The sequence below is a fragment of the Mustelus asterias genome, chromosome 10 (genome assembly GCF_964213995.1).
Source record: "Mustelus asterias chromosome 10, sMusAst1.hap1.1, whole genome shotgun sequence".
Taxonomy (NCBI): domain Eukaryota; kingdom Metazoa; phylum Chordata; class Chondrichthyes; order Carcharhiniformes; family Triakidae; genus Mustelus; species Mustelus asterias.
Window position 1 is genome coordinate 106110829 of NC_135810.1, and position 14787 is coordinate 106125615.

The 14787-nt window shown below is 41.9% G+C and overlaps 1 protein-coding gene across 3 annotated transcripts; it reads left to right on the forward strand.

Moving 5' to 3' along the window:
• Positions 1–14: 14 nt before the first annotated feature.
• On the forward strand, positions 15–3997 carry coa5 (cytochrome C oxidase assembly factor 5). 3 transcript variants are annotated; one of them, XM_078222412.1, is made up of 4 exons: positions 15–89; positions 579–760; positions 3271–3354; positions 3793–3997. In XM_078222412.1, the coding sequence occupies exons 1-4, from the start codon at positions 56–58 to the stop codon at positions 3832–3834; spliced, it is 342 nt and encodes a 113-aa protein (XP_078078538.1). In that variant the 5' UTR covers positions 15–55; the 3' UTR covers positions 3835–3997. The 3 variants fall into 3 exon arrangements, with proteins under 3 accessions (XP_078078538.1, XP_078078539.1, XP_078078540.1); XM_078222413.1 differs by having other exon boundaries at positions 21–160; XM_078222414.1 differs by lacking the exon at positions 15–89 and adding an exon at positions 435–483.
• Positions 3998–14787: the final 10790 nt, after the last annotated feature.

Sequence of the window (14787 nt, forward strand, 5' to 3'; positions counted from 1 at the left end):
GTCACTGCGCATGCCTAACACGGGTTTGTGCCACAAGCCAGGTTTGAGGCCTCGCATGCCCATTGCCTGGCCGGGAGCCGCAGCCCTTGGTGTGTTTGCCAGGAACTGGATCTGTAGAACTTCATACTGCGCATGCCTCGTTGCCTTTGTCGGAAGCACAGTAAGAGTTTTAACAACACCAGGTTAAAGCCCAACAGGTTTATTTGGTAGCCGCAGCCCTTGTCACTGCGCATGCCTAGCATGGGTTTGTGCCAGGACCACAAGCCAGGTTTGTGGCCTTCACACTGCGCATGCCCGTTGCCTGGTCGGGAGGCGCACCCCTTGAGGGGTGAGTGTGTGTCTGGCGCGGTGTATGCCGGGAGCTGTAGTCTTTCACGTCGCGCAATGGACGGGCGCGTCAGGGAGAAAACTACAAATCCCAAGGTGCAGCGCGGAGTCGGCCTGTTGACGGAGAGGCTGTCCCAGTAGTCAACGGGCGGGACGGTAAACAGTCGTTGCAGCCAGAGAGGGAGAGAAATTCTGTGTTAATATCCTCAATGTAGTGAATTTTAAAAATGTTTCTGTTGAACCTGTTCTAGAATATTCGGAGTGCCAGGCAGACAGTTCTGGAGGTTTGTGGACGCTGGGTCCTTGTGTTCACTGCCCAGACCGCACAGGGATGCCTAAATACTATGAGGAGAAGGAGGAGGATGGCAGAGCCTGTTCTGGGGTGAGAGAGGACCTGAGGGCCTGCTTACTGAATCATGACTGTGTGCTGAAGGTGCGAAATGGCATTTTTACCTATTAAAAGGGGAGATTACTTTATATTGTTAAACGCAGTGAGTTGTCAATGGAAACTGGTTCAACAGTAACTTGCAAACAGGAAATCAGGTGTGCACTTTGGAAAGTGAAGTATTTGAGGCTCTGGAAAAAGAGCAAGGGTAGTGGAACTAATTAAGTTTAAAGTTGATTTATTATTGTCACAAGTAGGCTTGCATTAACACTGCAACGAAGCTACTGTCAATAACCCCTGGGCGCCACATTCCAGCGCCTGTTCAGGTACACTGAGGGAGAATTTAGTATGGACCTAACCTGCACGTCTTTCGGACTGCGAGGGGAAACTGGAGCATCCGGAAGAAACCTATGCAGACACTAGGAGAATGTGCAGACTCCGCACAGACAGACGCAAGCTGGGAATTGAAGGGTCCCTGGTGCTGTGAGGCAACAGTGCTTACCACTGTGCTGCCCTGTATCATTCTAAGAATAGTAAGAAGTCTCACAACACCAGGTTAAAGTCCAATAGGTTTATTTGGTAGCACAAGCCATTAGCTTATGGAGCGCTGCCCTTTCATCAGTTAAGTGGGAGTTCTGTTCACAACAGGGCATATAAAGACACAAACTCAATTTATAAAATAATTTTGTACTGAAATAAATTTTGTAAATTGAGTTTGTGTCTTTATAAGCCCTGTTTGTGAACAGAACTCCCACTTACCTGATGAAGGGGCAGCGCTCCGAAAGCAGTGGCTTGTACTACCAAATAAACCTGTTGGACTTTAATCTGGTGTTGTGAGACTTCTTACTGTGTTTACCCCAGTCCAACGCCGGCATCTCCACATCATTCTAAGAATGGCAGACCTGCTTTGCTGTGGGAGATCCATCAATATGTTTAATCCCATAGAATCCCTACATTGAAGATCGAGGCCATTCTGCTCATCGAGTCTGCACCAACTCTCCAACAAGGCATCTTACCCAGGCACGCCCCCCTGACCTATCCCCATAAACCCGCTAATCCCCCTTATCTATACATCTTGGGACATTAAGGAGCAATTTACCATGGCCAATCTGCCTAAAATACACATCTTTGGAGTGTAGGAAGAAACCAGAGCACCCAGAGGAAACCACTGCAGACACTGGGAGAATGTGCAAACTCTACACAGTCACCCAAGGCTGGAATTGAATCCAGGTCCCTGGCGCTGTGAAGCGGTAATGCCTGCTGCTAATGTATGGCAAGTACATGTCATTAAGTGTAAGACCATTTAGCTGAAATTTATAATATGTTAAAGTTTTCCTTTCTTGGTTGATAACATTATAACCAGTTAATCAGGTTGTTTTGAAAGGGTGTTACAATTGTATGTGGTATTCCTGGCTTTATAAATGGATTCTTAAGTGTACAGAAACAAGGAAGCTGTGTTAAAGCAAAAGCAAAATACTGTGGATGCTGGTGTCTGAAATTAAAACAAAAAATGCTGGCACTGCTCAACAGATAGTAATGCCAAACCTTTTGTAAAATACCAGTTTGGTCTCAGCAGGAGTATTGTGGCCAATTCTGGGCACCTTGATGACTTTGGAAAGGGTACTGAGGAGACTGCAGAATGAGAACAGGGATGTGGCACTTGCATTATATGGAGAATCTTGGACAACTCTCCTTTAGAACAAGGGAACAACATATCAATGATAAGGGAAGTAATTAAGGAGAAGTAATTAAGGAGTCCATAGCCAATGGACACAAATCTAAGGTAATTGACAAAAGAACCAGAGGCATGAGGGAGGAAAAATCACGAGTCGTTGTGATTTGGAGTGCAATGCCTGAAAGAATGACGGAAGCTGTTTCAATAGTAACTTTCAAAAGGATAATGAAGTACATTACATACTTCAAGGAGGAGAAAGTGCAGGATCATGATTCAGATAGCAGAATGGAATTCATTGAAAAAATACTATCCAAAGAGCATAGTGGGCTGAATGATCCCCTTCTATGCTGCATCCATTGTATGATTCTATGAAAAAAGCATGATGTCAGCTCTGAACACCGACACTTTAGCAATTATGTTAGCATATCCTTGTGTTGGAATAATATAGAATCCCTACAGTGCCGAAAGAGGCCATTCAGTCCATCAAGCCTGCACCAACAACAATCCCACTTGAGCCCTATTCCCGTAACCCCACATTATTTACCCTGCTAATCCCCCGACACTAAGGGGTAATTTAGCATGACCAATCCCCCTAACCTGCACATGTGGGAGGAAACTGGAACACCTGTAGGAAACATACGCAGAAATGGGGAGAATGTGCAAACTCCACACAGCAGTTAGCCGAGGCCGGAATTGAACCCAGGTCCCTGGCCCTGTGAGGCAGCAGTGCTAACCACTGTGCCACCATGCTGCCCTCTTGAAAGATTACTCCCAAAATCCCAGCCAAGTTAATTAACTCTTATCAATATCAAACCTTATTTAGCAAAAAAAGTCAAGTCTATTCCATTATACCTAAATGTTGATTTATTTGTATTTCAAGTAGGAAGGAAAGACCCCAAAACAATGCGTGAAAGAAGGACATTGCAGGGCACTACAGATTACTTTCTTTGAATGTAAAAGATCAATGGTACGTATCAATTTTTAAATGCCATTTTTTAAATTACTTGTTTTATAAACACAACATAATATTTGTTCTGCATTTTTGGGTGAAAACCCCCATTAATAATCTCTGAACCATTTAATTATCACAAAATTTCATAATATTGATTGACTTAGAGTTTTACAACGATAGCAGATCTCAAATCTGAAACTTGTTTTTAATTTTTCCTCAAAGCAGTTACAAGGTCAGCAATTTGTCTTCTCAATGTAAAATACACTTGAGTGTTTCTAAGAGCTTATTCCATAGGTAACTTTTTCCAAAGACTAATTGGAATCATGGAGGGAAACAATATTTTCTATCGGAGAGTAGAGTTTGTTTGTTTATTTAAAATACCAAATGAGTCTCAACCAAAAGCCGCATTATCACATTGCATTTCATTATAATGCTATGGATTTTGTTTTAAAGCTGGATAACAGAACTCGGTTCCGAGGAAGAAAAGGATATTAGCAGTTCAACTACGATAGAGGAATGCCGCAGAATTGAACTATGTTGATGATTTGAAACGATAAATACTTTGATGTATAAACAATAGTACTCTGAATTGATTGAGAAAATCACTTAATGTTTGACTGTTCTCTTTTATATGAGAATAAAGGTACAATTTTTGGAATACATGTTTAATTTATTCATGCAGCTTGTCTGTTTTGATCATTTTGTTTTCTGAAGTTATTTTGTTCTATTGTCACAAGTGAGGAAAGAAAATGGTGCAGGTACTAATGCATCTTTGCATAAATTTCAATAACTGTTAACTTCCTGTATAAGACCTTTGTATTGCACGAGCAATTTAATTACTGAAGAACTTATAGAAATCAGAATGTGATCATTTGAGCGTGCTTCTTGCATTTTTAAAATTTATTTTACAGGATGTGGGTTTTGCTGGGTAGACCAGCATTTATTTCCCATCTCTAGTTGTCCTTGAGAAGGAGGTGATAAGCTGTCGCCTTGAATCGCTGCAGTCCCTGAGGTGTAGGTACACCATTATGCTGTTAGGGAGGGAGTTGCAAGATTTCAACCCAACATCAGTGAAGGAACTGTGATATATTTCCAGGTCAAGATGGTGAGTATCTTGGAGGGGAAGTTCCAGGTGCTGGTGGTGTTCCCAGGTATCTGCTGATCTTGTCCTTGTCTAGATGGTAGTGGTCATGGGTTGGGAAGGTGCTGCCTAAGGAACTTTAGTGAGTTTCTGCAATGCATCTTGCAGATGGTAAACATGGTTGCCACTGTTTAACTGTGGCAGAAGGCTGCTTTTGTCCTGGAGGTTGTCGTGCTTCTTCAGTGTTCTTAGAGCTGCACTCATCCAGGCAAGTGGAGAGTATTTCATTACACTCCTGACTTGTGCCGTGTAGGTGGTGGACAGGTTTAGGGAGCCAGGAGGTGAGTTACTCACAGCAGGATTTGTAGCCTTGAACCTGCTCCTATATTTGATTTGATTTATTATTGTCGCATAAATTGGGAGACAGTGAAAAGTATTGTTCATAGCATACAAAGGGAAGAAGGATAGGAGAGGGTGTAGAATATAGTGTTGCAGTCGTAATATGGTGTAGAGAAAGATCAGCTTAATATATGGTAGGTCCATTCAAAAGTCTGATACCAGCAGGGAAGAAGCTGTTCTTGAGTCAGTTGGTACTTGATCTCAGACTTTTGTATCTTTTTCCCGACAGAAGAAGGTGGAAGAGAGATGTCTGGGGTGCGTGGGGTCTTTGATTATGCTGGCTGCTTTTCCGAGACAGTGGGAAGCGTAGACAGAGTCAATGGATGGGAGGCTGGTTTGCGTGATGGACTGGACTATGTTCACAACCCTTTGTACATTCTTGCGGTCGAGTCAGAGCAGGAGCCATACCAAGCTGTGATACATCCAAAAAGGATGCCTTCTATGATGCATCTGTAAAAATTGTAGTCACAGTATTTATATTGCTAGTCCATACTCTTGGTTTTCTGTCAATGCTAGCATATTGTCCCCAATCCATGTACTCTAAATTTGCTTACGAACCTCCTGTTTGGTGCCATATCAAAAGTCTTCTAAAAATCCAAAAACATCACATCTACTGGTTTCCCCCTTTATCTATTCTGTAACCTACAATAATCCTCAAAAAATTCCCAAAAGGTTGGTCAAACATTTCCCTTTCATAAAGCCTTGAAGACTCTGCCCAATCCTATCATGTTATGATCACTTTTGCCTGTGAGGTTATGAATTAATCCTGTCCCATTACACATTACCAGGTTTTAAATAAACTGTTCCCTTGTTGGTTCCAGAACTTAATGTTCTAGAAAACTGACAAACACACTCTTATGATCACATCCTCTAGGTTAATTTCAATTAATCTAATCTATATGAAGATTAAAATTTCGTCCTCCAGAGGTCCCTAGTATCTCAGATGCCAGTCTTCAGTCAACTCAATTTGCTCCCTGTGATATCAATAAATAACTGAAGGCACTGGATACTGTAAAGGCTATGGGCCCTGACAATACTCTGGCAATAGTACTAAAGACTTGTGCTCCACAACTTATTGCACCCCCAGCCAAGTTGTTCCAATACAGCTACAATACTGGCATCAACCCAGCAATGTAGAATATTGTCCAGATATGTCCTATACACAAAAAGGAGGACAAATCCAAACCAACCAATTGCTGCCCCATCAGTTTACTCCTGATCATCAGTAAGGTGATGGAAGGGGTCATCAGCACTATCAAGTGAGACTTGCTTAGCAATAACCTACTCACATGCTGAGTTTGGGTTCTGCCAGGGCCACTTAGCTCCTGACTTTATTACAGCCTTGGTTGAAACATGGGCAAAAGAGCTGAACTGCACAAGTGAGATGAGAGTGACAGCCCTTGTTATCAAAGATGCATTTGACCAAGTGTGGTAATAAGGACCCTTAGCAAAACTGGAGTTGATGGGAATTGAGGGGAAAGCTTGCCTTTGGTTGGAGCTATAGCTAGCACAAAGGAAAGTGGATGTCGTTGGAGGTCAATCATCTCAGCAGGAGTTCCTCAGGGTAGTATCCTCGGTCCAACCATCTTCAGCTGTTTCATCAATGATCTTCCTTCCATCATAAGGTCAGAAGTGGGGATCTTTTTAAAATTAATTTATGGGATGCTGGCATCAATGGCTGGATCAGCATTCATTGCCATCCCTAGTTGCCTTCGTGCAATCATCAGCGAACTTTCTCAATGTTCGACACCAATTGCAACTCCTCATACACTGAAGCAATCCATGTTCAAATGCACGACCTGGATAATATCCATGTAGGCTAGGGCTGATAAGTTCAAGTATCATTCAAGCCACACAAGGACCAAGTAATGACCATCTCCAACAAGACAGAAACTAACCATGACCCCTTGACATTCAATGGCACTATCTTTTGATTTTTATTTGATTTATTGTCACATGTATTAGTATACAGTGAAAAGTATTGTTTCTTGCGTGCTATACAGACAAACATACCGTTCATAGAGAAGGAAAGGAGAGAGTGCAGAATGTAGTGTTACACTCATAGGATGTAGAGAATGATCAACTTAATGCAAGGTAGGTCCATTCAAAAGTCTGATGGCAGCAGGCAAGAAGCTTTTCTTGAGTCAGTTGGTATGTGTCCTCAGACTTTTGTATCTTTTTCCCCATGGAAGAAGGTGGAAGAGAGTATGTCTGGGGTGCTTGGGGTCCTTAATTATGTTTGCTGCTTTTCCGAGGCAGTGGAAAGTGTAGGCAGTGTCAATGGATGGGAGGCTGGTTTGAGTGATGGACTGGGCTTCATTCATGGCCCTTTGTAGTTTATTGCCGTCTTGGACAGAGTAGGAGCCATACCAAGCTGTGATACAACCAGAAAGAATGCTTTCTATGGTGCATCTGTAAAAGTTGGTGAGAGTCCTAGCGGACGTGCCAAATTTCCTTATTTTTCTGAGAAAGTAGAGGCGTTGGTGGGCTTCCTTAACTAGTGTCAGCATAGGGGGGACTAGAACAAGTTGTTGGTGATCTGGACACCGAGAAACTTGAAGCTCGCAACCATTTCTACTTTGTCCCCATTGATGTGTACAGGGGCATATCCTCCACTACACTTCCTGAAGTTGATGACAATCTCCTTTGTTTTGTCAACATTGAGGGAAAGATTATTGTTGTTGCACCAGTTCACCAGATTCTCTATCTCTTTCCTGTACTCCGTCTCGTCATTGCTTGAGATCTGACCCACTATGGTGGTGTCATCAGCAAACTTGAAAATCGAGTTGAAGGGGAATTTGGCTACACAGTCAAAGGTGCATAAGGAGTATAGTAAGGGGCTGAGAACACAGCCTTGAGGATGATCGTGGAGGAGCCTATCCTTACTGATTACAGTCTGTGGGGTAGGAAGTTCAGGATCCAGTTGCAGAGGGAACCCCCAAGCCCAGGTCACGGAGTTTGGAGATGAGTTTTGTAGAATAATGATGTTGAAGCCTAAGCTGTAGTCAATAAATAGGTGCCTTTGTTATCTAGGTGTTCCAGGGTTGAGTACAGGGCCAGGGAGATGATGTCTGCTATGGAACTGTTGCGGCGGTAGGCGAACTGTAGTGGATCCAATCTGGGAGGCTGGAATTGATTTGTGCCATGATTAACCTTTTGAAGTACTTCATAATCATGGATGTCAGAGCCACCAGACAATAGTCATTAAGGCACGCTGTTTGACTTTTCTTTGGTACCGACATGATGGTTGTCTTCTTGAAGCAGATAGGGACCTCCGATTGTTGTAAAGAGATTGAATCTCCCACTATCAACATCCTCGGAGTTATCATTGACCAGAAATTTAACAGTTCAGATGCCAGGAATCCTGTAGTGAGTGACTCACCTGACTTCCAAAGCCTGTCCACAATTTATAAGGCATAAATCAGGAGTCTGATGAAATCCTCACCCCTCATCTGGATGAGTGCAGCTCCAACAACACTCAAGAAGCTTGACACTATCCAGAACAATGCAGCCCAATTGATTGGCGCCCCATCCACACACATCAACTCCCTCGAATACCAACACACAATACCAACACCATCTACAAGCTGCCCTGTAAGAAGTCACCAAGGCTCCTTAGACGGCACCTTCCAAACCCATGACCACTACCATCTAGTAGGACAAGGGCAGCATGTAACACTTGGAAGTTACCCTCCAAGCCACTCACCATATGTCTTTGAAATGTATTGCTATTCACTCATTGTCACTGGATCTAGATCCTGGAACTCCTTCCCTAACAGCACTGTAGCTGTACCTACACCACATAGACTGCAGCAGTTCAAGAACACACCTCAATAGCACCTTCTCAAGAGCAATTAGGGATGGGAAGTAAATACTTACCTAGCCAGTGTTGCCCACAACCCTTGAATGAATGTAAACAAATATTACAATATCTTTTTTCCTTACAAGCCCTCAGTATTTCCTTATTTATACTCTGTCCTACACTGCAGTTATTGCCAGGGGCCTATAAATCACTCCCACAGTGACTTTCCTTTGCTATTTCTCATCACGATCCCACTGATTCTAAAATTTGATCTTACTACTATACTGATATTATTCTTTATTAACAGAGCCAGCTCACCTTCATTTCTTTTTTTCCTGTCCATCCAAAATATCAGATACCTTGAATATTCATATCCCAGCCATGGTCACTTTGCAACCACGTCTGTGTAATGGCTATTAGAATCATAGAATCATAAATTCCTATAATGCAGAAGGAGGCCATTCAGCCCACCAAGTCTGCACTGACGACAATCCCACCCAGGCCCTACCTCCATGCAAACTCCATGCAGAAAGTGACCCAAGCCAGAAATCGAACCCTATTATAATCATACTTATTTATTTTTGTGCCATCAATTGATCCATCTTGTTATGAGAGCTGTGTGCATTCAGATAAAGAGCCTTTAATTCTGTCTTCTTATCATTATTTCTTACCCTGACCTTATTTACTGGTACACTCTTCTACTGGCCACTATCTCTGTCTGTTACAGTCTGATTATCATTATCTGCATCACCACACTGCACTTTGCCTATTCCTTCCTCTTCCAACTTTCCAAAACATGTAAGCCCTTCCCACCCCCCCTCACCATACAGTTGAAAGCCTCCTCTGCTGTCCTATTTATTCGATTTGCCAATATCCCACTGGTCCCAGTGTGGTTCAGGTGAAAGCTATCCCAGTAATACAGTGGCTTTTGCCCCCTGCACTAGTTTCAGTGACCCTCAATTAAAACCTAATCCTCCCACAGCGTGCTTTCATCTCTTTAATCCTACACCAATTTGCTTGTGGCTCAAATAGTAATCCAGAGATTTTTACCCTTGTGGCTGCGCTTAATTTCAAAAGGTAGATTTTTTTGGATGCTGGGCAGGTCAGAGTATCTGAGGAGGGGTTTTTTGGAGGGGGTGGGGTGGGGGTGTTACCTGTTTCCTTCTGCCATTACTTACATACGCTGAGAAAGGTGAAATCATTTTGCTTTAGCAGATGCAGTGCATGTGGAAGCAACCCATCTTCACAGGAATCTCTGCCAACAGACCCATTATGGCTTCACCATCATCTGGTCATTTTAGGAGCACATCAATCATTTCATGCTTTATGATACTGCATAAAATGAGCTATGATAGGGAGATCACGAGTCAGTGTTGTTTCACTGGCTACACCTGGCAACATTTCAGCAATGATTTATTGAGCATTATGTTCAGTTCTGCTGACAAGGCAGCATGGTGGCAAGGTGGGTAGCACTGCTGCCTCACAGCGCAGGTTTGATTCCTACTTGTGACACTAATAAATAAACTTTAAAGCAAAAACATGAAGAGGACATTCAAATCTTGAAGCTGGTACAAAGAATCACAAACCAGAACTCTAGTGTTGGAGACCTGACATAGAAGAAAAGATTAGAGAAATTTGGGCTTTTCAGTTTTCAGAAGAGGCAACTGAGAGGCTGCAGGGAGGATTATCTATCTTAATATTAAAAATCTTAAGTCTGCATCCACTACTCTGACCAAGACCGCAAGAAACTACAAAAGCTTGTGAATGTAGCCCCGTCCATCATGCAAACCAACCTCCTACCCATTGACTTTGTCTACACTTCCCACTGCTTCGGGAAAGCTGCCAACGTGATCAAGGATCCCATGCCCCCCCCAAATATATGCCGGAATTCTACCACCTCGCCGGTGGACTGGAGCGGGCAAGGGGCGGACAACGGAAATGTCTGTTGATCTCGAACGGGAATTTCCGGTCTCTTTCGAGCGAGGCCATAAAATCCCACCCGTACCGTCTTGCACCTTCTTCCATCAGGAAAAAGACACAAAAGTCTAAAAACACATCCCAACAGACTCAAGAACTGCTTCTTCCCTGCTGTCATCAGACTTTTGAATGGTCCTTACATATTTTAAGTTGCTTTTTTTTCTTCACCCTACCTGTAACAGCAACACTATATTCTGCACCCTATCCCTTTCCTTTTCTCCTGTGTACTTTATGAATGGTATGTTTTGCCAGTCTAGGGCACAAGAAACAATACTTTTCACTGTATACTAATACATGTGACAATAACAAATCAAATCAAAAAACTTCCTGCTGACGTTTTCTATCAAGTTCACACATCCATATTTGTAGAAAACATGTTTACACAAACTTGATATGCTGTAATTACATACTTTCACAGTGTGAGTGGAGAGAGCATTAAGCAGAGGTTAAAGAGATGTGTATTGTCTCCAGACAGGACAGTTAGTGAGATTTTGCAAGTCCAGGCAAGACGTGGGGGTTGTCTGTACCTTTAAGACTTGATTAGCTGTAAAGACTCGCATTCCAATCATTATTCTGTAAATTGAGTTTGTGTCTTTAGATGCCCTGTTTGCTGTTTGTGAACAGATCTCCCACTCACCTGATGAAGGAGCAGCGCTCCGAAAGCTAGTGGCGTTTGCTACCAAATAAACCGGTTGGACTTTAACCTGGTGTTGTGAGACTTCTTACTGTGTTTACCCCAGTCCAACGCCGGCATCTCCACATCATGATTACATACTTTCCCCAGAGGAGGTGCAATACCGGGGTAATGATAATGTGACAAGTTTACATTATAGTTTTATTGAATGTAGAAATGTATAGTAAGGATGGATTTAATAAAAGGGTCTGTATACCCTGGTCCAATTGTCCTTTAAAAGCTAACCCCTCATTTCACCTGAAAATCATATTTGAGTTTGACTTCCTGCATAATCATAGGAAATTGATTAATAAAAATTCTAAACACTATTTATAATTAAACTAGGAAAGTATGACCAGGATTCATAGATTTAAACAGACGAAGACAAAGATAAGTCAAAATCCTCTTTGAACGATCCACACATGGATTAGTCTTCCAGGCAGAGTAATATAGGCTAAAATCATGTTCAAATAACAGTTAAATGTTGTAATAGAGAACCACGAGGTCTTTCTAGATGGGCAAGTTATGATTTGCCGAATGGCTTTTATTCTCTGAAGCAAGGGATGTAATTTTCGTACACCCTTCATTAGCTTTTACCTACATGTGTACACAGCAATTTCACAACTCCGTGCCTTCCCCTCCTTATTGTATGAATGTGTCTGTTCACGTAACTTAAAATCAAAATTGAGTACTGTTTCCATTCACCTGCTTAGTTATTTCGCGGTAACTGGCTTCTTTAACCATGAGAGGGCAGTAAACGGGTAAATTAGAATTCTGTTTACAACATAAAATGGTTTTACCCATCCTCGGCAAATGTGCGCGATCCTATCTCTAGTCGAAACGGTTAGCAGTCCAGTTTCCACCGCTCATATCAATGTGGCTAGAGTGACGCAGTAACACAAACGGATCCTTGAAATCAACAACAGATGCCCAGTGATGAAATAACACTGCAGAAGGTTTCCGTAAGCGAGCATCAGCATCTCACTGAGCCACATTGCACCTGTATAAGGATACCGAACGCACGTCGGCTAAGGTTTCGGAAAGTAACGGAAGAATTGCCGCATCGAGCAGAGTACAAAGGACAACAATGTACAGTTAGTACAGCGGTGCTATAGGTATGTTACATCTGCATCCCTTACACCAGTATGACTGGAGAGGTTATCCTCTAAGGTTGGCGAAGATAAATTATATTGTCTTTGTATCCATCAGTTTGGTGGGGAGAAGGAGAAGGGGAGGGGGGAACACAAGTTAAGGGAGGAAAACCTTATAGTTTTACTTTTATTTATAAAATATTAGGAAGAACACATTGCAAACATTTCAAAATGGCCATCACACAAACTGCAATAAATAGGTTCTCTGCATACATCATGTTGCACTCTTGAAGTTGTGGCTTTGATCTGTGCAGTATAGAAAGTTCATCACTGAAACCTCTACTCAAGTTGGTTCTTTTATAATTAGGTTTGGAATGGAAGAGTGATGGAGGGTGTGGCCTTCTAGTTATAAGAAAAAAGGGCGGAACGCATGCAATTGTTCTGCGGTGTTTTCGGGTAAGAAATTGTAGATTTACAGCTTAATCTAAAGACTGAAGTTAATTCTGGCTGGAACCACATTTTGCATTTTAAATATATCTTAAACATTAGTGGTTTCATCTAACAAAATGGCATAGTGTTCATTAATTTTAAAGTTGCCTAGTTTAAGTGCTTTGTCTGGAAATTTCAACTTTGTTGCATTCATAGAATTCCTACAGTGTAGAAGGAGGCCCTTTGACCCTACACTGACAACAATCCCACCCAGGCCCTATCCCCACGTATTTACCCTGCTAATCCCCCTGACACTAAGGACCAATTCAGCATGGCCAATCAACCTAACCTGTACATCTTTGGAGTGTGGGGGGAATCCGGAGCACCCGGAGGAAACCATTATTTATATTTTAATTTAAATCATTTGTGGAAAAGAAATTTCTGGCACAAAGATAATTAAACTGAATCCAAAGTGATGGGTTTTGCAACACAATGCACTGGTATTAACAGAAACAATTCCGATTAACTACCGCCTCTAAATCTTGTTTGAGTCTACAGTAATGAAAAAATATGATTGGAAAAAATGACTTAAAGGTGATGAGCCTTACTGGTGAATAGTTACGTAATACCAAGTACTTTAGAAGAATAACGCCTCTGTATTTTTTGTGCTATATTTCCATTCTTCAGAACACAGTTCAAAGTAACTCTTAATGCCTCCAAGGATGTGCCAGCATGAAGTTCCACTGATACTATGGTGGGCTGTACTCTCTATTCATTATATCACTGCAACTGAAGTTCACGGCAACTAAACTGTCGGTGTTTCAATACTCCACCTTTCATGGAAAAAATCAATTGAGTTGTAAGATTGTAATTTTAAAATTACTTACATGGGTCAAGTTGCTTACCGCTAAAACTTGCATGGGGCAAGGAGAGGGGAGTGAGTTTTACAGGAAATGTACGAGCTTGGAACTAGTTGAGTTTTTAGGAAGATTTAATCAAATCCAGTATGAGTCAATTTTGGGATTGTATTGTTGCTTTCAGGTATAAATTACCTTGACTATGTGGGCAGATTATTAAAGGTTGCATAATAGAAACTAAGCATTTACATCTTATTCTCAGCACTGAATGTTTGGACAAATATGAGCTGATCAGAGAGAGCCAGCATGAATTTGTAAAGAGTAAGTCATGTCTAATGAACCTAGATGAATTGTTTGAGGAGGTAACTAACATGATGGATCAGCTAGTCTTTATGGATGTTGCTTATATGGTCTACCAGAAGGCTTGCAACAAGTTTTCTGTAAGGGACTGTTAACAAAAATGAGAATGCATGGAATTGGAGGTAACGTATTGGCTTGGATATGAATTTTATTAGGAGGCTGAAAGCGCAGTACGGATAATGGGTAGGTACTCAAATTGGCAGGAAATGACCAGTGGTGTCCTCTAGGAATTCGTACAAGGGACACAATTTTTCCACAATGTTTATAAATGAGAACTGTGTATCTAAATTTGCTGATGAAACTAAGTTAGAAGGCACAGTAAATAGTATAGAAGGGAGCAGAAAGTTGCATAGGGACATGAATGGATTAAGTGAGTGGGAAAAACTGTAGCATGGAGGTCATCCACTTTGGACCTAAGAAGGAAACACCGGAGTATTTTCTAAATGGTGAGAAGCTAGGAACTATGGAAGTGCAGAGAGTTGGGGTCCAAGTACAAAAATCATTAAAAGCTCGTGGACAGGTTAAAAAAAAACATAAAAGGGATGATTATTTCAAGGGAGCTGAAAAACAGATGGAAATTAGAGCTGTACAGAGTTCTGATTCAACCTCATCTGGGAATATTGTACTCAGTGCTGGACACCACACCAAGGAAGGATATATTGGCTTTGGATGGGTGCAGCGCAGAATTATTAGAGTAATACTGAGCTGAAAGGGATAATTTAAAAGGATAGATGCATTGACTTGAACATAGAAGATTAAGGGAGGGGGGTTAGTTGACA

Coding starts and splice junctions, on each gene's coding strand:
- coa5 (XM_078222412.1), top strand. CDS start 56: ATGCCCATTGCCTGGCCGGGAGCCGCAGCCCTTG. Junction 90..578: donor GCCGGGAGCCGCAGCCCTTG/GTGTGTTTGCCA, acceptor AACCTGTTCTAG/AATATTCGGAGTGCCAGGCA. Junction 3,355..3,792: donor TTGAATGTAAAAGATCAATG/GTACGTATCAAT, acceptor TTTGTTTTAAAG/CTGGATAACAGAACTCGGTT.